This window comes from Paramormyrops kingsleyae, chromosome 3 (genome assembly GCF_048594095.1).
Source record: "Paramormyrops kingsleyae isolate MSU_618 chromosome 3, PKINGS_0.4, whole genome shotgun sequence".
Classification (NCBI taxonomy): Eukaryota; Metazoa; Chordata; class Actinopteri; order Osteoglossiformes; family Mormyridae; genus Paramormyrops; species Paramormyrops kingsleyae.
The window spans coordinates 4,043,254-4,066,194 of record NC_132799.1 but is presented as its reverse complement, the minus strand read 5'-3'; the positions used below and the strand labels follow the sequence as shown (position 1 = coordinate 4,066,194).

The window sequence follows — 22,941 nt, the reverse complement described above, 5'->3', positions numbered from 1 at the left end:
GCCATGCTCTTCCGCTTCCCTCAGGCGGTAGTTTTAATAAGTCTATCCTCTGGGCATGTGCTCAACGGATGCCATGATTTCACAACTGCGTGGGAAGCATGGATGGGACATTTTTACACAATCAAAGTCATCTTCAGCCTTCTCATTCTTTCTTTACACTATCTTAAAATTCACCCAAATTCCAGCCAAATAGTTATGACACAGCTGCATATTTCTTATACCAGCTGGCATCAGAATTAATGTTGAAACTGCCTGCCACTATCTGGATATCTATCCAGCATGTTGGGTTTGTACTGGCAACCAGGTGTCAGAGCCAAGTGAACTGATTTGCATTTCTTTAATTGTTAAATACTCGAAGAAATGCCACGGCCTCCTAAGAGATCAAAGAAATATTACCTATTTGATGAGTTAAGGTTCCGTTCTTGGGGTGAGCAGACAGCAGTGCAGACCCCCCTTGCAAAAGGCAGTGATAAAAGTAGGTCTGCAGAGACGAGTGTGTATTAACTTAAGTCTTTATTAGGGAAAACTAATTCGAGTCAAAAAATAGCCACATTCTTTGCCACAACAACAAATTATAACGCATCACTTAGTAAGCAGAAAATATCAAAGTGCACTAAATATAGATAAGAAATATTTTTCGATAAGAAATACAATATCTCAAAATACTCCAGATATTAACTTTTTCTTTTAAGTTTCATTTGTGAATCTGTTCAAGTACTGCCGAATTTTTTGTCATAACTGTCTGGCGTCTGTAGTTCTTTTCCCCTTAAAGCGAAGGGCAATAAAACTAATAAAAACTACACTTCCCGAAAACGAGCCATTACGAGCTTCACTCGTTCAACGTTGCTAGTATTTCAACGATTTGGTTGGTTAGACACAATTGATTGATCACATTCTAACCAATTAGATCTGGACTAGATTATCAGTACCTGAACCACTGACCGGCTTTTTGCCAGCTCACAAAAAGTGCCACGACTCCACAAGACTGCTGCTACTCTGAAATACTGGGAACGGGAGGCTGTGCAGAGTTTTTTTTTGCGTTTGAGAAAAGGAAGAAGGAAAATTGGAGGCTTAAAATACATCTTTAAACATTTTTGACCTACATTTTTGAAGCGGTCTACAACTACTCCAAAAGGTTGATAAGGTGAGGTCAGGGGGATTTATTTTATGTTGGTTGACCACTCAGATGATACCTGGAAAGATGGCTAAATTTATTCATGTTTTTAAGTCTTAAATATTTGCCCAAGTCTGCTAGTGTAATGCACATTACATACCCACTGATTACAAGTGCAGATTAAAACCTAACCCACTTCCACGATACTGAATTTTAGTTGAACTGTAGCAAATGTGGCAAGTCCTCAAAATATTTTTATTACTGTTATAATAATACATCGAGCACGTTTTTGACATAGGGATTGTACTTAACTAGTTCTTCCTCCATATGTCTATAGTAAACGGGAAAATTCAGCCAGTTGGCTAGCGACACGTTGAACTGTTGCATTATAACCAGCTATAACGTTACCCACGTAGCTAGCTGTTTGAAGACTTAAGACGAGACGATGAACATATTTAAGAGAACCCAGGATTCTTTTGTTTTTCGGCACATCAGTTAAGTAATTTTAAAAACGTCAAGTAATCACAAACGCTTAATCATTTTAATGTGTGCCGGGCTAGTACACTTTGTTAGTTCCTGTGGAATTTTTCATGAAACGCTTTTTTCCAGTTGTCAAGTTTATAAGATTGCTAATATTGCGAACATTTGGCAGTAGGGGAATTTAAATGATCAGTGATGTGGATGTAGACGCCTTTTTAGCCAAATAAATGTTAAAGGACTTATTGGCTGCATGTTTTTCGTGCGGCTACGCAGAAGTTGGATAACTTTGATTCGATCTCCCCCCCCCCGACATTAACACAGCTACTTTTAGTACGTTATCCGGTGTCGCTGACTTTCTGCATACTTTTAGATGCTGCTAAGGTGATCCCTTTCCGTCCTTAAACGTTGCATTTTGTGCGCCCCTTCAGACAAAAAGAATGCGCACTTCGGTAAATCGGAGTGACGTGTTCGCATGTAACGCCGAATCCACGCCGGATGCGTTACGCGATGCTTAATGAGCGCGTGCCGATGAGACGGGGGGGTTAAACCGGAGTTTAGTGTTCGTGTGTAACGCGACGCCTAATGAGCTCGTGATAATGAGGCGGGCGGTTCCGAGCTCTCGTGTGTCGCTTCGGTTCGGCCGCTTCATTAGAAGCTCCTCCCTTGTCTGTCCTCGTCACGCGTGGAATCGGCGTTACCCGACCTGAAGATGCCGCATTGTGTGCTTAAGCCGCCCCGGTCCTCGGTTGTGTGCTGCTACGTGTCCAGTTGTGTGCTGCTACGTGTCCTTCCCCCTTCCACATCTTTTTTATTATACATTATTTTTATCTTTCGGAAATATTCTATCACCACTGGCCGTTATCATACCTCACCATGTATTTTGTACTTAAATTGAAATGTATTATGTATTTAAATCGAATAGTTATCTTGTGATATGCTTTGTTAGACCGAATGCTGATGTAATCACTTTCATGGCGATCTGTGTATCCGTAGTGGACATTTAATTGGGGAATGCCCCATTCAGCATCTGGTGCTGACTCGAAAGTTGGCGATCCCAGTTAAGACGTAATCAAGCGACTAGCCCTTGTACTTAAGACTTAGAAATCAATGTCAGCTAAATTACCACCTCAACTAAACAAATGTATGCTGTTAATTTTTTTCCAGAATATTAGCAAAATGTGTTTTGTGTTTATACAGTTGGTGAAAGGCAATTATGGGGCCTTTGGGTAATTAGAAGTTGTTAGTTTTTCTCCTGAAAATGAAGTCTGTGGATGGGATAAAGCTGACTTTTTTACCCCACAGGGCAGTTCTTGTCGTATGGTGGGCATTGACCCACTTGCTCTTGCCCTTTGAAAAGGTCTCTTTACTTCCTGTGTATCATATTCCAACGTGGAAAGTGTACAGTGAAAATATGCTGAGAAATTGAAGGTGTCTTTGACTAGATGTGAGGCCTTGTCTTTTGTTTAGTCAAATGTGCCTAAAAAAATAACTGTGTAGGAAACTTATTCCATGGTTGCTTGTATCTTTATACTGTCTGTACAGTAACAACTTATAATGGGTCTTTATAAAAGGTATGAGGGGTTCAGCTCTTGGGGCCTCCGTTGCTATGACACCCCCGGAGGTCCAAGATGACACTGGGGGGCCCCAGTGAGTGAAGCGGGCCTGGTCCTCTGGGAATCCTTCAGGAATGGGGAAAGTGGAAGTGGTGTTCACATGCATAGTGTGAAAAGGTTTGGGTAGGAGTGGTCAGTGGCAACGTGGGAAAAGTATGGTACAACTGGCCTGGGGGGAGGATTGGGGTCAGGGAAATTGTACAACTTAGGTTCTGTGCAGGACAAAATGACCAGGATTGCCTTTTGCTAAAGAAAAGTTCCTCTCGGGTAGCAGGAAGCCTTCTGAGCCGCTGTCCAAGGATAGTGCCATCTGTTTTTCTTAAAATGTGTGTTCAGTGTTGTGAACTTTGTGTGTGTGTGTGTGAATGTATGCCGTAGCTGCTACTGTCAGTCCTGAGTTGTTGTTGAGAAGCTAGGATGTTCTTGCCCTTAAATATATATATTTTAGCCTTACTAGTCTGCAGCCATTTAAATATGTGTGGACTTTCAAAAACCCCCTGCAAAGCAAAGAGCTGCTGTTGTCTAAAATAGTTTTCCAGTATGGAGTTACCTTATTGTGAAGAATGCCAAGCTGAAAGTGGAGGAAATTCCACGATCACTTTTCTGAGATAATGCCTGTCTGCTGTACTTTGAACCAAAAGAAATGTGTTCCTAGATAAGAGATTGTAATTAGTCGGCTGACTCTCCAGCACAAAGCTGTCTAATGCTGTGTCTTTATTTTCCTGACCTTTATCGCCTAAGATGGAGTGCAGTGCTCCGGGTGGATAATAATGCCAATTCTGGAGGCAGCATGCAGTGAGACTTGTGGTGATTGAAGTCACTTATGTTGCACTGGGGAATCTCAGAACTAAGTATTAGTTAATGCGGTGGAAAAGTTTAGCTTGTATGGTATAGAATAACTTGGGGAAGTGATATTCAGAACAATATAAAAAGGAAAGGAATAAAATCAATGACTTCCCCATCCTGCTTTTATGCTGCCTGTTAATTGATTCGTTGTCTGCTTAAACAGGCTTGACTGAACGTTCCTCGTGCAGCCATGGACATCTATGACCCCCAGACCCTCGGCATCATGGTGTTCGGCGGCTTCATGGTGATCTCTGCCATCGGCATTGCCCTGGTGTCGTCCTTCTCCATGAAGGAGACCTCATACGAGGAGGCCTTGGCCAACCAGCGGCGAGAACTTGGCAGGACGCTGCCTCAGCGCTCGGAGAAGAAGAAGAAGGAGAAGCCTTCGGAGAAGAGGAGCCGTGCCAAGAGAAAGGATGAGAAACCCAACGGTAAGCTACCCGAGTCGGAGAGAGTCCCGGAAGCTGGAGAGCCAGTCAGCGACTCGGAGCACGAGCCGCCAGCCACCCCTGATCTCACCCCTCCCGTCTTGGAGTCTCCCATCGTCGTTGCCACAGCTGCGCCCGTTCCTGTTGCTGCCACCCCTGTACCCATACCTGCCCAAGTCTCGGCCCCCGTACCTGCCCCAGGCCCTGCCCCGGTTTCTGCCCCAGCTGCTCCTGCCCCTCGCCCTGCTGTTGTGGAATCTGGCCCTGCTCCCTCCCCAAAGGACAGGAAGAGAAAGGAGAAGAAGGTAGCCAAGGTGGAGCCCGCACCCACCCAGACTGCCACCGCCCCGCCTCCCAAGGCCCCGCCCGTCTTGGAAGTGGTCACCAAAGAGGTGCCGGTCATGGCTGTGCCACCTGTTGGCCCGCGTCCCTCTGCTCCGGTCACCGTCGCCCCTGCTCAGACGCCTATGAAAACAGAGGAGTCCAAGGCTGAGCCCCCCCCCAGGAAAAAGGCAGCTTCCAAGAAGAAAGCTGAACCAGGTGAGCTGTGACCCTCTGTGGGTCACACGGTTTCAGGCCCATGAAGGGCGCCCTCTACAGGATGGTGTCTGGATCAGAATGGAGGGGCAGCTTTCTGTGTGCAGTACGATGGGTGATCGTGCAGCAGTAACATATCAGGGAAAGTTTAAAAGTAAATATTAGTGGTGCACCAATACAGAAAATTTGACCTGTGCTGATGGCATATTTTTATGTAATATCACTGATGCTGATAACCGACTGACCTCATAGTCACTTGCTGAGTGGAGGTGGGGTTGATGTCCCTTATGTCTTTGCTTCTGGTGCTGTTTAACATTTAATCCTGATAGTTAAAATGTCAGACAAAATTGACACATCAGACCAATACCGGTATGATGATTAACAAATATCACATCAGATCCCTTTTATTGTCACATTACCAGGACGAGAGATGTAGGGAATGAAAGTCTTGGGCCATGATTTTCCTATCAGCAGTGCAGTACATGAAATAAATGCAAACTGTGCATAAAACAGCCGTACAACGGTGTTCACTCACAGACCAGGTGCTTCACAGCAGTTTAGTGTACCAGAGGAATTCACCAGTGCAGTGGGGAGTGGGGGTGGTGACCTGTGGGGTGGCAGACCTTAGCTGGAGTTCAGCATCCTGGTGAAGAAGCTGATCCGGGGTCTGCTGGTCCGGCTCTTGGTGCTGCTGTACCATCTGCCTGACTGTAGCAGGGGGAGCAGAGCGTGCCGGAGGTGGCTGGGGGTCCCTGATGATTTTAGCGGCTTTCCCCCGGCTCCGCCTGGTGTAGGTGGCCTGCAGGGGGCAGTAGCGGGGCGAGCAGAGTGTGTCCAGGGTGGCTGGGGTCCCTGATGATTTTAGCGGCTTTCCCCCGGCTCCACCTGGTGTAGGTGGCCTGCGGGGGGCGGTATCTCCCCTCCGATGACCTGTTGGGCAGAGCACACCACCTTCTGCACTGCTTTGCTGTTTAAGGCAATGCAACTTCTAAATACTAGCTGATATATTGTGCATCTCCTAATAAATACAGAAGTAAAGTAGTAAATGGTTTAGTGCCTTTGTTTGTTCACTTATGTCATTACTACTGTGGGATTTTGCTGTAAGTTTTGTTTAGAGTAGCTAGTTTGTTTCAAATCTTTCTGTTGAATCATTTTGTTTGGGTTTTTTTTTTTTTTTTTTGCCTTCATGTCAACCAAAAGAATGACAGCCCTATTCATTAAGCTGGGGCAAAACCACGGTGTTTTAGGTTTGTGATGGATTTTCACCTGGGGCACCAGGTGAACTTGAGGAGGGACATAAAAATAGCTTCTGTGAAAGCGGTTAAGCGCTGAGGTCTAGGGAGACGTAGCACCACCAATAGCCCCTGGGGGGAGCTGGTTTTCCCCATCCATCCCTCTAAATACAGCAGCTTGTTGGTGCATTAGTCTGACAGCAGTGACGGTGCTGGCCTTTGTTCTCTGGTCAGGGTGAGGGTGCTCAGCCTTTACCCCTCCGCTAAGTGCACACGCTGTGTCTTTGATCCCAGCGTCCCGGTTGGTGCCCCGCAGCAGGCGTGGCGCTTGATTGGTTGTCAATGTTGAGCTTCAGCAGCTGTGGAAATGGGCCCCGTTTATGGTCTTAACATCTGTTTCACCAAAGAGGGAACATCTCATAGTTCGGGGAGCCCTCTGTGCATCTATTTGGGGCTGCTTCTTGCCAATGCTTATCTCCACGTAAAGACGGCCAGTAATCTGTGTAGTAAAACGAGAGCACTGTATTCCTGGGAACAGTTCATCTAATGTTTTATTTAGCATGTTCCATTTCCCTAATTGACTGATTTCTTGGCGAGTTTCCCGGATTGTCAAGTCAAATGTAAATATTTTAAATGGAAATAAATGGCAGGATTCTGCCTTGATGGGCCTTCGGACTTTGGTGCAGTCCAGAAGAAAGTGATATGATATCGGTGGTGGCGTATGGGACTTTCTTCCTGTCGTTGGCCCACAGAAAGCCAGCTTATTTGGGTTTGGCTGTGGTCCCTCCCTGAAACCGGCAGGATTGAGTCCGTCTGGTTGATTCGACCACTGCAATTACAGCCGCGTCCTTGTGCGAGCGCTCCGGAAGAGAGCCGCCGCTGCAGACCCGAGCCGGGCCTCTGCGTGCGTAGCTGCATGTCTCGCGGTGAATTGGGAGGGGGATGCTTCGGATGGAATGATTTGTGACGGGAGGGGGTGGCCTGCTGGTGCAGACAGACGGAAAATAGAAAGTGTAATGTGTGTCTGGAGCGGGTGTGTGACTGGTCGCCTTCGAAGGAGGAACGGTAGAAGCACGACTGGGCTGGATCCTCTAATTAAATGATACACTTGGCCGCTTCACCTGAATTCAAAACAAGGCCGCAGATGTATCTTATCGGGAGTTTTTGCAGATATTTTTAGGTATGGAAAAATTCCAGTGGTGTAATGGTCTTTTTCTGTGTATGTGATGTGTGATGTTTGCAGCCTGTGCGTAACTGTGGGTGGTGCCCTGCTCCTGAGCGTGAGGCCTGCGTTTTGTTTGTGGCGTCACGCAAAGGGTTTCCGACACATGCGGTAAAGTTAGCCGGAACGCCAGTGCGCCAGCATTGCAGCCCCGGTTACGGTCTGACATCCGGACGCGTGTGCCTGGATGGAGGACTCGCATGCACGGTGTGTTGATTTTACCTATCACTAGGGCGACCAAGGTAGTTTGTGGGATGGTTTTATCCAGTACCTTTTTTTGTCCTCTGAGGCTCTTCTGATGGATAGACGATTCTCTTGCTAACCTCCCCCTGCTATCTTGTTGATCACAGGCTTTTTGAGTGTTGTCTGTGCCAGTGTGCTCAGAGCATTGGTCCAGGTTGTCCCAAAGTATTGTGAGTTGCCTCCCCACCCCAGGTCCCGAGCCCCTAGCACAGAGTAGCCAGAGTTGCGGCTCACCCCCCCTTGAGCGTGGGTAACGTGTACTCGACAGAAGCTCTGGCAAATATCATTAGCCCCCAAAAGCGTTGCTTTGGGCTTCAGCAATGGAAGTTTAATAGGTACCAGAGTCATCTATAGAAGGATGGAGAATCCTGAAGGGGCTGTTATGTAAACTGTTGTGCAGCAGGTATCTTCTGGACGTCCACAATGCTCTTACGGCTTCTACATGGCTGGATGGTGGTGGCAGGAACCAGTGCTTCTATAATGTAGAGTAGAGCCACACGGCACTTGAGAATTCAGCCTGGCGGATTTGACTAAGAAGTTAAGTATGCAAGCTTCTGGTTCTCAGCCCTGTCCTTCGTGGGTGAATAGGAAGAGTAGTGTCCCATCAGTCCCTCTTTTCAAGGGGGGTGGGGGGGAGCAGGGTAAGATTTTCCATACTCTCACCGAATGCTTTCCAAGCGCTACTGTAAGCATGCTGGGGGAGTCTCTAGTCTAGCCGTTGACTTTAAAAAAAAAAAAAAAAAAAAAAAAAGTGGACGCATGGAATGTGACATTCTGAGAGTGCTGGGGGGGGGGGGGTTGTCAGTGGCTTCTCACAGTAGGATGATTGAGGGGTGTGGATTAGCAATCGCGCCGCGCTTCTTTCCGGCGATGGCGGACTGCGAGGAGCCGCGGTTCGTGGCTCAGCCCCGTTCCATCCAGTCTCTGGCTGGATGATGGTCTGGCACACGCCGGGGACTGCGGGCGTTCGCCTGAGAAACGCCCAATTAACAAGCGACTTTTGTTGCTTTTTGATGGTAGGAAAGGAAACGGTTTCTTTCCAGTTTGAACGTCGGAGTTTATGGCGCGGAGCCTGCTCTAGTCGGAGTGAAGATCTGGGTGGATTGTATGACCCAGCAGTGGGAAGTGGGCACTGCGCCAAGCACTGGCACACCTGGTATCAAAGGGTCGGAAGAGTTTGGGCTTTCCAGGCAGAGTGAAATATTCCAGCGGGGGTCGTTTCCCAGTCTGCCTCTTAAGTGGTGTTAATGACGCCGTGTGGAAATGGGGAGGCCTGTCGCCTGGGTTATGGATCGGAGGCGTGTTTGTGCCTCACGCCTGACTTTCCTGGCTGTGTGCTTAGGTCAGCTAGCGACTGTGTTTCCCTTAAGCGCGATGAGTAGCTGTGGGGTGCAGCTTAGTCACGCTCCTCGGGCGAAGCGGTGTGGCCGTCCAGTCATGCCAACGTCGATACCGGTGCCGAATGACATCAAGTGCATGGCGGGATATTTTGTATTGAATTCAAAAAATGGATATAGTTGTATATTATAGGACTGGACGACGTGCCATATTAGTACCAACATCTCATGTTTTGCACATCCAATTCTTACATTGGTAGTCAGATTACGCTTTTTCTTACTTTCAATTCTGTATGAACATTATAGTGGGGGGTGGTTAAAGTTTTGCTAAAATGCTTTTATTCTGTTTGTCATAGGAAAAAAAAAAAACACTTGACAAGCTTTGCAATTGTAATTATTCCTTTTATAGATTCTTATGTTTAAGAACCATTTTACCTCCGCTGCGTTTGCATGAGCACTGCCTACGTCCTGAGACAATCGTAATCATTTCCATCTTTGGCATTTAAGTAACTCGAAGATGGGTTTGAGAGAAATTTATGAACTCCGCTTTTTTGTTTTATAAATACCCCAATATTTATTACATCAAAATCACAATGCTAAGATCAGCGCGCCGCTACCATTAGCACTGTCACCTTTTCCTCATGTGCTGTAACGCCGTCAACACTCTCTCCTCCCCCTTTAGCTCCGGTGGCCCCCGCAGCCACTGATGCTCCCCTCAGCTTGCCCTACAAGTCTCTGGCCTCCACGCTACGCGGCACGACGCTCAACGAGGGTGAGGTGCAGCGGCTCATGGAGATCCTGTCGGAAAAGGCTGGCACTGTGCAGGGCACCTGGCACACGGTATGCCCCCCGCCAGCTCTCCGGAGCCACCTTCGGACGCCTGTAGCTGTCCCAGCTCCCGCGTGATCCAGTGGAGACAGGGATGCTGAAAAACTGCCCCGGCTTTGTCTAACGAGCCGCCGTGATGCGTCCGGAGATACAGGAACTCCCTGCTTCCTTGCCTTGGCATCTGGCCGTGTCTGATTAGACCTTTGCACACAGCCAGCCAGTGATGTGGCTTTGATACGGCTCCTTCCTTTTATGCCGTCTGGCCGTGACTGTGACCGCCATTCAGCACTAAACACTTGCTGAGGTCAAATATGTGTAGCGGAACGCAGTTTGTTCTGTGGCCTGTTAGTCTAGTGCGACACCCATTCATGGTGAGGCATCTCAACCCTGACTGCATGGATGCTGGAACAGAGATCGTTAGGGGCTCTCTGTGAATGATCTGTGAATGATTTTGTTGTGGTTTTCATGTTGTTGTTTGTCTGTCTGAGCCGAACTTCACCCTGTTTCCAGGAAGCATTTAAAATTCCTTGCATATTTGCATGATTTTTACTCATTTAGGTTCAGCTTTAGTGTAATGAAATGCTTCCTAATCTATTTCCTATTGACGAGCTAATAGAGCCATGTGTCAAGTTTAGTGATGCTGACAGTGTTTTAATTTTCAAATATGGGCGTACTTGCTTAAAATAAGATTTGAAGTAGATCCAATACCAAATAAATCAGTTCACGGAACTTTTATGCTGCCCTGCACTTAGCTGACCACCTGAAAATTCTGAATTGAACAGGCTGTTGGATGCAGTCTTACGATGAATACTGCCTCATGTCTGACTGCCTTTCGCAAAGCAAGGCTCCCTGTTAGATTCTCTGTCGTCTGACTATAAAAGTAACACTGAGGAGATGCTGATGGTGTTGACGTTGATGGTGTTGACGTTGATGGTGTTGACGGCCTTAGCCTGGCAGTCAGTGAGAGCCGCCATAAAGACGACAAAGAGCCTGTTATGTTTTTATTCCTGTGACCCTGTAACAGGGCGTCAGCTGCAGTGGAGCAACCTGCTCGGCCAATCGGAGGTTGTTATAAATCTGCATCAGGTTTTCATGTTTTGACGTCTTGCCCGTTAGGTTGCGTGTGTCGGGTTTCAGACGCCCGTCGGTCCGAAATGTCATTTCCTGGCATTGACCCCCCCACCCCCAATTCAGGCCACCCAGAGGGGGGACCCCTTGGCTGTGCTGAAGAAACAACTGGAGGAGAAGGAGAAGCAGCTGAACGCGGAACAGGAGGACGCCGCTGCAGCTAAGGGCCGCCTTCGGGAGCTGGCCAAGGTGCGAGTGGTGTCCATCCCAACGGGAGAATCCGTGCCGTTCCGGCCAATTAGATCTGTCACTGGTGACCTGACCCGACCCGTCTGTCTTCATCTTGCAGGAACTGTCTGTGGAGAAGACCAAGCTGACCAACGTGGAGACGCGGCTGAGCTCCCAGCTGAGCTCCCGGGAGCAGGAGATGAAGGCTCTCCAAGCTCGCATGCAGGCCAGCTACCAGGACCATGTTGCTGAGACCCAACGGCTGAACGCCAAGGTGGGGCCACATGCCACATCAGGGGCTGGGGCCTGGGGGTTCCAGTGGGCTTCTGGTCTGCAGCATTGGTCTGGGGGCTGCGATAGGGTTCTTCAGATATTGTGCCTTTGATGTCATCCTGTTGAGCGCGGTCTACTGGAATGCCGCGTACTGTAGTATGAGGTCTGCTATCCCTGAGTTGGAAAGCGGTTGTGTGTGTGACCACCTTCCTGGCAGGATCTAGCAGTGCCTCTGTTGGCATCCGGCGTGTCATTGAAGATTTCACTTTGGTGGCGGTGTGCTTTGAAGTCTGTGTTGCTAGCATGCCCGTCTTTGAATGTGAATGAGACTGCGCCCACGTGAAATCTCCCTCATCTGCATCTGGGTCCTGGCCAGAGTCATGTGATGCTGGGATTTGAAGTCCAGCTCCTATTGTGCGGAATTGTATGTAGGTCCAGAGTCTCCGTTCCATTTGGCTGGCTGCCCTTATTTTTTTCTGCAGAAGGTCCGAAAGCTTGCGCACTTAGTAATGCAAGCAGCTGCCTTGTAGCGTGACTACAGAGACTTCTTGTTTTTTTTTTTAACCAGCTGCGAGAAAGAGGCAGCGATGTCTGTCAGCTGTCCGATGGTAACACTAAACAAGGAACCCCCACCCCTCCACATGCACACAGATCCAGAGCCTGCAGGACCAGCTGGAGAAAGGCCCCAATGCCCAGCTCGCCCGCCTGCAGCAAGAGAACTCCATCCTGCGTGATGCCCTCAACCAGGCCACCAGCCAGACCGAAAGCAAGTGAGTGCCAGAATTGGGGGGGGGGGGGGTGGGTGATTTGGAACTGGTGATGACCCATGCTGAGTCCCGGGCAGGTAATCGTAAGAGCAGGGACCAGAGGTGGAGCATCGTGGTTTAAAGCAAAGAACATACTTTCGCAGTGACTAATCTGATTAGTCTGCTGAGAGCTGAAGCCCGTTCCCACAAATAGCTCAGCGGATGTGTCCCCAGCCACTGGCGGTGCAGTGTTCAGTGCGAGCACTGCTCCACGCCCCCCCAACACTGCTTCCGCTCGGCCCATCCTGGGATTTTAGCCATTCCCCATTGGTCCCGAAATGGAGAGGTGCACAACCCCCCCCCCCAAGTGAAGCAGGGTCTGGAAACCCCCTCACCTTGCTGCTCTGGGTACTGAATGCAGCCGTCAACGACTGCTTGTGTCCCAGGAGACGCGTGTGAACGGCCTTCACTGGTCTGCGAGGACAGCTGAGCGAAACCGGCATGTAGACAGAGCAGAAACTGAGAGGGGAGACTATAGGAGAATGATGATTTAAAAAATAAAACCTCTTTATGCACCAGTGCAGCTCCGCACCAGCTCAGTGCGTTTGTCACATCTGATCGCGGATGCTCCCCCCCCCGTTCTCTGTGCAGGCAAAACGCAGAGCTGGCCAAACTGCGTCAGGAATGCACCAAGCTCTCTAAGGAGCTGGGGGACAAGAGCGACGCCCTGCTGGCAGACGAGCAGCAGCGCAAAGCCCTGGAGGCCAAGGTGGTGGCCTCTGAGAAACAGCTGGCCCAGGTCCAGGTGTGTACGGCCTGCCTGCTGCACTACAGCGCCCTCCTGTGGATCTCCACCAGAACAGTCACTGCCAGAATGCCTTAGTCAAAAATAGTGTGAATACCTCACCCCAGTTAAGCCCGTTTGCCTTAGTTGCTCTGACCCTAAACCACTCTTCTGGTTCTTGTCTGTAATTTTGTAATCTTGTCTGTAAGGCCATGATGTGCAGAAAGTGTGTTAATGGTGGATGGAGAAGAAATGCTTGCTGGTTTCTATTCTTTTAAAAAGAATGAATGTGTGAATGAAAGACTTGATCACCCATCAGATGTATAAAGTCATTTTACCGGGAGTGACAGGTGTCAGTAAGGGGTAGAATTATCAAACCCTGTCCTAGCTTAGCTGTATGTTTTCCTGTTCATGGCTCACTGTTGCCCCCTATAGGCCAGCCAGCTGCAAAGCACGCATGCTCTGCAGCATCGTCTAGAGGAGGTAAGCGATGAGCTCCGCAAGGCCCAGAGCACCAGCGGCAGCCTACAGACGGAGCTGGACAAGGCCCGACAGGAGGTGTCCAGCCTGGCCGGTCAGTCTGCATCACATGTTGTTCTGTAAGAACTATGTGCTGTGTGCTTCTTCCAGAAGATTCTGAAGTTTTCCTGCCCTTGGGTCTTGACCCTAAAACCTGCTGGTAGAATTTCTTACCTGCTGTGGGATCTGCACTTTCTGTCTGCCTCCCACAAACCCTTGTATACTGCTGCTCCCTCCTTACACCCCCCACAGAGGTCCAGGCACGTGCAGCCAGCGGCGAAGCTGAACTGAAAGGATCCCGTGCCCAGGAGGAGAACCTACGGACCCAGCTGGCCCAAGGCGAGACGGAGCGTGTCCAGCTGCAGGAACGGATCTGCTCCATTGAGGCCCTGCTGGAAGCCGGCCTGAAGAAACAGGAGCAGGAAGCAGAACTGGTATGGGTCTTTGCTGGGCCATTTGGGGTTTCCTTTTGACTGTCTGTACCACCTTCTGATTTTGAATGCCGTCCTTGAAAATTTGTCTTGAGCTTTCTGGATCCTTGTTGTGTGTTGATGTTGACTTGCGCGTATTTCTGAGCGCAATTCCAAATTGCATGTGATCTGGGAGCCTGATTGGCAGTGTCCGTTTTGCATTTCCAGCTCTCCAGATCTGCAGACACACAAGAGCTGCAGAGCAGGTACCCTCTCGCCCGTCCGTCTCTTCGATGGGGCCCATTCAGGTGTGAGCATCTTTTAGAAAAGCTCTTCCTCTCTCAGCTTGAAGGAGAAGGAGTGCCTGGTGGCCTCACTGGAGGAGGAGCTCAAGCAGCTGAAAGACAAGATGGAAAATGTGAGGAAGGCCAGCGCCGTAGGTTCCCGACATCCACAGGGGCACCAGTGAGAAGTTCTGAGTCCCGTGGGCTGCAACACCAACACAAAGAAGGTTCAGCCTGGTGATTTTGGATTTTTGTGTTTTCCCCCAGCAGAACCGTGTCATGGAGGTGGACCAGCTGCACAGAAGGTCTGTTTGATTGCTTTTACACCCGTTTTTAATCTATGGAAGCTTTTAATAAGCAAATGATTCAAAGCCATATTGTCCTTTTCAGCTTGAAGGAGAAAGAAGACCATGTCAGCACCATGGAGAAGGAGCTGAAGGAGCTGAAGGCTGAAAGGGAGCAGGTGAGCGATCCCAGTGGTGTACGTTTGCCTCGCTGGCCGGACCATCCGTCGAAAAGCCTGCTGACTCCTGCTGCGTTCCTGTTATTCTCTCTTTCAGATGTATAATGTAACGATTATTTGATCTCTGCAGAATTAGTAGTCATTCCATATCAAATAACCCAGTTTGAGAGAAATTTCCCAGGTCACCCTCTGATTCCCCTGGAAAAAAAATCACGTACTCTCCTCTACCAAACTTAGAGAAATCCAAAATATTAGGTACGTCTCTCTAATAGTTTTGAAACTACAGCCTTTTGAAGTTTCAGCTTATGAATTTTGCTGACTGTTCAGGTCCAACTTCCAACATTCATAGCTTCATAATGCTTTACGAGGCATTTGTAATGCATTATAATGGTTGGTATACGAATTAATAGAGAATTAGAGAACAGTTGTCAAATCATTTTCAGATAAAACATGGTAAAAATACGAAAAGGAATTTTTAACTTGCATTTTGAATTTTTGGCCCTTTTCATGGCATTTTAGAAGGGAAATTTACATAACTCACTGATCTGATTACATTTTTAAATGTTACTAACTAGTCACCAAGTTTCAAAGCTGTACGTGCCATGTTAAAGGAGCGATGCATATTGAAAGATGGGCTGAAACACTGAGTCAGAAACATGCATAAAATTTCAAAAGGCTGTAGTTTCAAGACTTAGACCCAATATTTGTTTGGTATAGGAGTACCTGCAGATGTTTTCAGGGGAATTTGAGGGGGTGACCCTAGACCCTCTGGGTGATTTGATATGGAATGACCCTGTAATTCTACAAGTGTAATGGTGTGGATCAGTGGGTTAGGTTGCTAATCAGAAGGTTGCTGGTTCAAATCCCAGAGTCGTCAATGATTGTGCTATTGGATTGTTGAGCGAGGCCCTTAACCCCCCCCCTGATTTCAATTGTACGTTGCTTTGGATAAAAGGATCTACTAAATAGACTGTAGTTGTTATTCAGCAGGAGAATCTAAATGTTTCTCTTGTAATGGGTTTATTTCAGCGACTGGACAATGCAGCCATGGTGGCCCAGCTACAGGAAAGGTTTGTTTTGGTGATGTCATTCACCACCACCCCCACTCCAAGCACCGCAACCTTTAATTTCTCACCTTTCTGCTGCTTACAGTTTGAGAGATAGAGACTCACAGGTGGTTTCACTAGAAAGAGAGGTACAAAAGCTTGAAGAGGAGGTAGAAGACAAGAGCAGGACCTTGGTGAGTCTGCCGTGAAGACACTGGCCAATGGAGTCGGCATCCCCAATTTATGGCACAACCATCATTCTCATTAAATTGGACAGTTTATTGTTCTGTGCAAGATTAAGAGAAATCCTTGAATCTGCTAGAACTGATCACATAATTTGCCTGTGGTGTTAACATGCGCTGGTGATTCTGTTGTTCTTAGCAATCTGACAGCATGGCCCAGCTGGAGCAGTTACAAAGCAGGTACAAATTTAAACATTAAACAAAGCCCCTGTTGTACAGCTGTCAGTGTGTGTGCATTCACACGGAGTGAATTTTTCCAGTCTGAAGGACAAAGAGGGTCTGGTCACATCATTGAAAGCTGATCTTCAGCAGCTGAGGGGAGAAATGGAGCAAGGGAAAAGCAGGAGCAGTGTAAGCCCCGCCCTCACTCCACACCCATGCCTGCTATTGGTCACCGCTGTTTTTCTGTCCAATTGTACTTGAAATTAGCTCTGTTAGAATGTGATGGAGAAGCCATTCTTGATATATTTACCTGTGCAAACTATCCTGGATGGATACGTCCGTTGGTGGACTAAGCCATCTGACCATTTGGCAAATGACGTGTGATTAATCGAAGGATTTAAAGGTTTGTTCCTTTTTTATTTGTGGGATTGCAAGAATGTTAGCAGATAAGGTTTGTCTGGGCTGAAGCCATCTACTTATAAAACGCTACCTGCCGTGGGAGTATTTTGGCTGTAGCTCTGAAGCCGAGATCACGTACATGTGTGGTAAATGCAGGCAAGCGAGTGTTGTGAGCCCACATTATCCCGGTGTGAAGCCGGGGAGTCCCCGTAGTCGTGTTTGTGGAGAGTGATGTAGGTGAGGAGGCTGTTAAGCCAAGTTCTGCACACTTGGCCTGTATACTTAAGGGTAGCCTGGAGACTGTTAGTTTGCTACAAAGTCTTGACTGCAGTGTAACCTTTAGACCAGATAAGGTATCACTTTAGCTTAACTAGGCACTTTCTGAATAATCCAAATTTTGTGCTTCTTGCACTGATTATTTGCCCTTAAGTCCTTGAGTGCTCACTGTCCCCCCCACTTCCCCCCCCCCCCCCCCCGATCTCCAACTTGGGTCATCCAATGACATTGTAGATTAGGCTACGGTGGCATCTTTTTTTTTTTTTTCTTTCATACCATCAGACCTTGCAGACATTTCCCCTTGGCATACTGTGTATGATGATGTTTATTTAAATGTAAATCTTGTAGGCTACTGTACACTCTGGAATCAGAGCCGGAGAAGTTGAGCACTTGGGAAACGAGGAGATGAGTTGAAAAGATCAGCCTTTGTTTGGCAGCACTCACTGCCCGTCTGGCCGTATGCGTACCGGGTTTCACACGCCTGCACATTCTCCAGCAGTTTACAGCACATTCATAAGATACTGCCCAAAAGTATTGCAGATGATAAATGATTAAACAACAAGGGTGCGTACTTTGTGTTGGAAAGTCACACAATATGCTCATGTAGTTTCAAGTACAGAAGAACCTTGGAACTCGAATGCCTCTTAACTCGAGCCAAGTCGGACATCGAACAGGTCGGTCATGGAAAATCTATCCACAACTCAACTTTAAACTCGGAACATGATAAAACAAAACTGACCTGCTAAAACTTGAATGGATCAAGATGCGTCTCTGATGGGCTGAAACAAAGGCAACTGGACCTGCTGTGATGCTTATGCCTATGAATGGATCTCAGTCTCTCGGTTCCTCTCCACGGAGTTCGACGTGCGAAAGCAGTGTTCCTGTTTGGTGTGGTTTTTTGTGTGCTTTATCTACACTACAGTACATTTAGTGATACACTAAAAATGCCCCCAAAAAGTGAGCAGTGATAACATGATAGTGGTGACAGTAACTGTAGAACTTAACTTACATTATTTCTTATGTAGAAATTCGACTTAGACCTCGATCAAATGGCAACTCGACCATCCTACCTGAAAGAATTAAACTTGTGTTCCAAGGTACCACTGCATTGTAATGGCCCAGGAGAGGAAGTGAGCCCCCTTGTGGCCAACAGTTGTATGCCTCCATTCACAGGGTATTGAGCAGCAGTTGAGTGAAGTTAAGAATGAGACAAGGATGGCTCTTCAGTCCCTCTTCCCTCACATCTCCATAGAAACAGAACAGGTAAATGCATAACCGCTGTCCCATCCTTGATGCCATTAAACCAAACGGCTAACAGATTTGGCATTCTTTGTGTCATTACGAACACCCATGATTTAATTTTGGTGGGCTTTTTGCCTTGGTTGGGTTCAGATCACAATGGCCTTATCTGCAGTGTGCACGGAACCATCTTTCCCTTTTATTTCAGGCTCATTGGCTGCAAGAATTTGCACAGAGAGCCCATGAGGATTTACAAAGCCGGAAGAACCAGGGGGCCCAACAGACGAAAGAATCGCCCGTAAGCATCTGCCTGCTTTTCAGTGCCCCTCTGAACTTCGACGGGGGGGATTTGTGCAGGGATTAACGCAAGCAGCTCGTACATTAGCTGAAGCCTTTCGCCCGTCGCCGTTAAAGGAGCTGCAGGGGATGCTGAACGCGGCTGAGGAGTCCAGGAGCATCCTGCAGGCCGAATGCGATCAGTACAGGACTGTCCTGGCAGAAACCGTAAGTCTGGGGCTGCCGGTCGCTCAGGCAGGGGGGGGGGGGGCGGGGCATGCTGAGGCACCTTCAGTTAAGCTCCCCTCTATAGCAATGGCTGTGTGTGACACCCCTCTGCAGGAAGGCATGCTGAAGCACCTGCAGAAGAGCGTGGAGGAGGAGGAGCACGTGTGGCGAGGCAAGATGGAGCAATCAGAGGAGCAGCTCAGGAAGGTGACTGTCGGCCATCTTAAATGCCCCCCGCCCCCCAAGAGCCCCTGCACCTGGAACACTCATCTGTCTGTCTGTAGGCCTTGGACCAGGTATACACCCTGGAAACAGCCATGGAAACGGCAAGGACAGAAAACCAAAGCACAGAACAGGTGATTGCAACCACAGCTTAGCGTGTCTCTGTGTGGTGATTAAATGTGACCCCAGGCAGAAATGCTATTAGAGCTGTAGCGGTGACACACTCGGGGGCTGCTGGAAGCATGTTCTAGCTGTGATGGAGTGGGGGGGGCGGTGTTTCTGGATTGGATCATCAATTTATTCTCATGGGTGCAGCTCAGGAGTCAGGTGATGCTTCTGGAGGCTCAGCTGGAGAAGCAGATGGAAGCTGCCAGCTCATACGACCAGAGTACCTCTGAGGAGATGACCCAGGTACAGGGGTCGTGCATCATCCTTGTGACAACGTCATGCACCACTAGCGAAGAGCCAGTGCCACGTAGTCACCTATGGAAGTGGACTGCCATTAGTTTTCTCTCACCATCATAGTGATGGATCATGTGACTGGACTCGTTTGCTGTGAGCTAATGACTTTCCCTTCTTTTGCAGCTGAAGCAGTTGCTGTCAGAGACTCAAATCCAACTGGAAACAGCCCAATTAGAAGCCCAGAAACAGAGGGAGGAGCTGGTCCTGGTGAGGGTTGCCGTTGGGCAAATCATCAGCTTTAATATCAATCAGTGTTCTTGTCCCCAAACTGCATTTTGTCCAGCCTGGCCTGCAGTTTTTCGGTTGCTGTGATGTGATCTCTGCTCTTGCCGTAAGAGGAATGACGATTTGGTGGGCTGGTGTTAAGCTTTCTGATCATTGAATAAGAGGGAGGGAATGGGAGGGCATTGGCAAGGGGGGGGCAGGGCCTGTGATGAGCGACAGCTTCCTGTTGCAGGTCAGGCAGCGCCTGAGCGAGATGATGGAAGGCACGTGGGAAGCGGACAAGCCCCGCGGGCCGCAGAACGGCCAGCTGGAGCCTGTCCAGGTCAGGGCTCGAGGCCGTGTTGGGGCGAGTGGGGGCATGCTGGGGGACACTGGGTATGGACTGGAGGTTACGGCCCTGCTCCTTTGCGGGGGAGACCTCCGTGTTTATGGTTTTCCAGTTCACCTTGCTTGCAGACACCTTGCATCTGGAACTGTTGAGATTTGGTGTCCAGGCAGCTGTTCCTGTAGTAACTGATCACTGCTAAAACCCAACGCATGCTATGTCCTTAGACATCCAATATATACACTGACTGGTGCTTCTATGAGCAGCCCAATCTCTTCTTTCAGCAAGTTCTGACCCCAGTGTGCCCCAGAAACAGCCACTAGCAGTTTGCTACCAACCCCCCCCCCCCCCCCACAACATGTGGTTACTTTATTTTTAGCCTCCTAGACGTTTTTCAGGATGCCTGTCTTCTCACTCTGGCATGTTCATTACTGTGCTTTTCCCCTCACCTGCTAATGAGTCATTCTAACACTTCTGTGCCAACGGCTGCCTCGTCCTGGAGGCCTTGTATTACAGTGCCCACTGCAGTCTGGAATGAGCAGTGCGGCCTGACAGATTAATGTTATGGTTTTCTTATGCCTGATTGGGTGGGGGCGGGGATTGGGGCAGAGCCAGCCCACCAATGAAATGCACAATTAACCCTTATTGGTCTGCATCTCTGCCTATCACTGGATACCTGTGCTCCTTTCAGACATAATCTCTCCCACAGGTCCTCTCCCAGTTGCAGCAGGCAGAGAAGACCATAGAGACTGAGATGGCACTGAGGCAGGGACTCACTGAGGAGTTTGAACAGGTATCCCTGGCCCAGCTGCCAAGGCCTCTCATTCCACGCATTCCCCTCCAGCGCCATGTCAAACGTGGCAGGAGCTTACAGGCCTTGGCTTGACAACACAGGCGGTTTCTATAGCCTTGGGTCCCAGTTGGAGAGGAAGCCGCATAAAGCTCCCTGTGGGCCAATGACGTAACAGCAGCTGACTGGGGGAGGAGGAACCAACACGTGTACCTAAGCCAGTGTTTCCCAACGCAGTCCTCAGGGACCCCAGACAGTCCATATTTTTGTTTTCTCCCGGCTCTGAGTTCTTGATTGGTTGGAAGCTGGGAAGGAGAAAAAATATGGACTGTCTGGGGTCCCTGAGGACTGGGTTGGGAAACACTGACCTAAGCATTGTCAGAAGTTACTACTGTAGTGGTATATGGCTCTGGGTTAGGGGCCTGTGCTTGTGTTTGGAAGATCATTGGATGAAAACCTGTGGTTGGCGGAGTGATGTCACCATTGGGCCCTTGAGCGAGGCCCCGAACCCCCAGCTGCTCTGGGGACTGGCTGATCCTGCCTTCTCAGAAGGGGAAGAGTTGCTTTGGATAAGTGCTAAATAAATAAGATCTAAAAGTATTTTAGCAATATTCTTGAAGTTCTTTTCACATTTGTATTTCACAGAATTTCCAGGGAAAGATCTTTAAATGGGTGTGAAGCAGAAGGGTTTTTATTCACCTGATTATATCTGAATTTAAACATCATGGCTCTAGGGTCTTGCATGACCCTGCTTTCTCTCTGCGTTGCTTTGGATTGAAGCATCTGCTAAATAAATGTGATTCTGTGAATCCTACATCTGACAGCTTCACCGTATTCGTACCACAGCCCCTGGGCAGCTACCCAGCTGTGCAGTAACACCCGTCTAACTGACGCTGCTCAGAGAGGGATCCCTCATTGAGACATATAGCAGGCCTGTCAGCTTTGACCTTGTGTGTCTTCATTGACCCTCCCTCCCTTCGCACTCCTAACCCTCAAGGCTCAGCGGTGTGTCGTCGACCTGCAGACCCAGCTAGACCTGCTGAAGGCTGTTGGCTCCGCCCCAGACACCGAAGACGTGACCCAGCTCAAGGTACGGGTATCTGGCAGTGCTGTGCGGAATAGCCTTTCACACTCCAGACTGGGTGGAAAGAGACCTGCCAGCCATTGGCTAATCGTAGCTCTCATCTGTGTTCCTGGGTGCTTCAGGAGCGGCTGGAAAAGGAGAAGAAGCTGTCCAAAGACCTGGGCCAGGCAGCCACCAAGCTTCAGCAGCTGCTGAGAACCACCCAGGAGCAGCTCACCAAAGAAAGAGACACTGTCAGGAAGCTGCAGGACCAGCTACAGGCAAAGGTAACATGCCGGAGCCACCGGGGGCCGCTCAGATTATCACGATTTGAGGCATGAACACACATTCGTAATATAAAACTATCACAAAAAGATGAAGCTCAGTATTACTCTTGCTAAGTGTCAATCATTCAATACTTAATTTTAAAGCTGCCAGCCCCAATACTTTTATTTCCTGAAAATTCCATATGCATATCTAGCCCTTTGGGCTTTCATATGGACTGATGTCTATCCCTTACTGTGTAATGGCCCCCCCGTGCTGGTGTTCATAGTGGACCTTCAGATCCTGGATGCCGATGTCAGGCTGTGTGGAGAATGCTAACATGGCCAATTCGAATGCTGCAAGCTGCTGTCGAACTGGGACAAAGCGTACAAGTGTACCCAGCAACAGGCCAAACACGCGAGCCACGTCCGAGCTGGCCTGAGTGCAGGGTGATGTTTTCTCAGCCAACTCAAGTCTGCCTTTCTCTCTCTTCCAGGATGGAACTGATGAACTGAAGGAGGGGACCTCTGTTTGAGACCGAGACACTACAAAGTTATCAAATTGCCTTGCAATTCACTATAGTTATGCATTCCTGAAATATATGCTGTTTATTGTACTGTAGTTTATAATTTTTTTTTTTTCTGAAACTTAAGGAAAAAGGAATTAGCGATGAACATTTCATTGCAAAGGAGAGGGCTAAAATAGTGATGTACACCTTTTTATAAATATCTAAATGTACATTCCAACAGGTGACTTCTGGCTGTGTCAGAGATTTGACCCAATCTGCCTTATGTTGACAGATTATCCCCCCCCCCACCCCCCACTTCAGTGTTAAAAGGGAAGTCATGTGTACGTTAAACGTACATCATCTAGTGCAATTTTACTTTTTTGTTCCAAAAAGTAGAAATGTTATGGTACAAGGATGCAAAACATGTATCGCCTTCTACTTAGTGTAGCTGGTTGTCAACAGAAATGTGTGAATTTGATGAAGAATAAACTACAATGTAACTGCAACTGCTCTATATTTTCTGGATTTCTAATGTGCTACATAAAGGTGGACTTGTAAC

At 48.4% G+C, this 22,941-nt stretch overlaps 1 protein-coding gene across 5 annotated transcripts; it reads left to right on the top strand.

The window, feature by feature from the left end:
• The first annotated feature begins 940 nt into the window (after positions 1 to 940).
• rrbp1a (ribosome binding protein 1a) lies at positions 941 to 22,888 on the top strand. Of its 5 annotated transcripts, none has more exons than XM_023796324.2 (29): positions 941 to 1,144; positions 4,217 to 5,021; positions 9,735 to 9,892; positions 11,075 to 11,197; positions 11,298 to 11,450; positions 12,101 to 12,219; positions 12,847 to 13,000; positions 13,415 to 13,553; positions 13,751 to 13,932; positions 14,137 to 14,174; positions 14,254 to 14,326; positions 14,463 to 14,497; positions 14,583 to 14,655; positions 15,685 to 15,725; positions 15,808 to 15,895; positions 16,083 to 16,123; positions 16,204 to 16,294; positions 17,954 to 18,043; positions 18,228 to 18,317; positions 18,434 to 18,523; positions 18,638 to 18,730; positions 18,808 to 18,879; positions 19,061 to 19,156; positions 19,331 to 19,414; positions 19,665 to 19,754; positions 20,467 to 20,550; positions 21,545 to 21,637; positions 21,754 to 21,897; positions 22,371 to 22,888. In XM_023796324.2, the coding sequence occupies exons 2-29, from the start codon at positions 4,244 to 4,246 to the stop codon at positions 22,407 to 22,409; spliced, it is 3,351 nt and encodes a 1,116-aa protein (XP_023652092.2). In that variant the 5' UTR covers positions 941 to 1,144; positions 4,217 to 4,243; the 3' UTR covers positions 22,410 to 22,888. The 5 variants fall into 5 exon arrangements, with proteins under 5 accessions (XP_023652092.2, XP_023652091.2, XP_023652090.2 ...); XM_023796323.2 differs by having other exon boundaries at positions 14,460 to 14,497; XM_023796322.2 differs by having other exon boundaries at positions 14,254 to 14,344.
• The last annotated feature ends 53 nt before the right edge of the window (positions 22,889 to 22,941 follow it).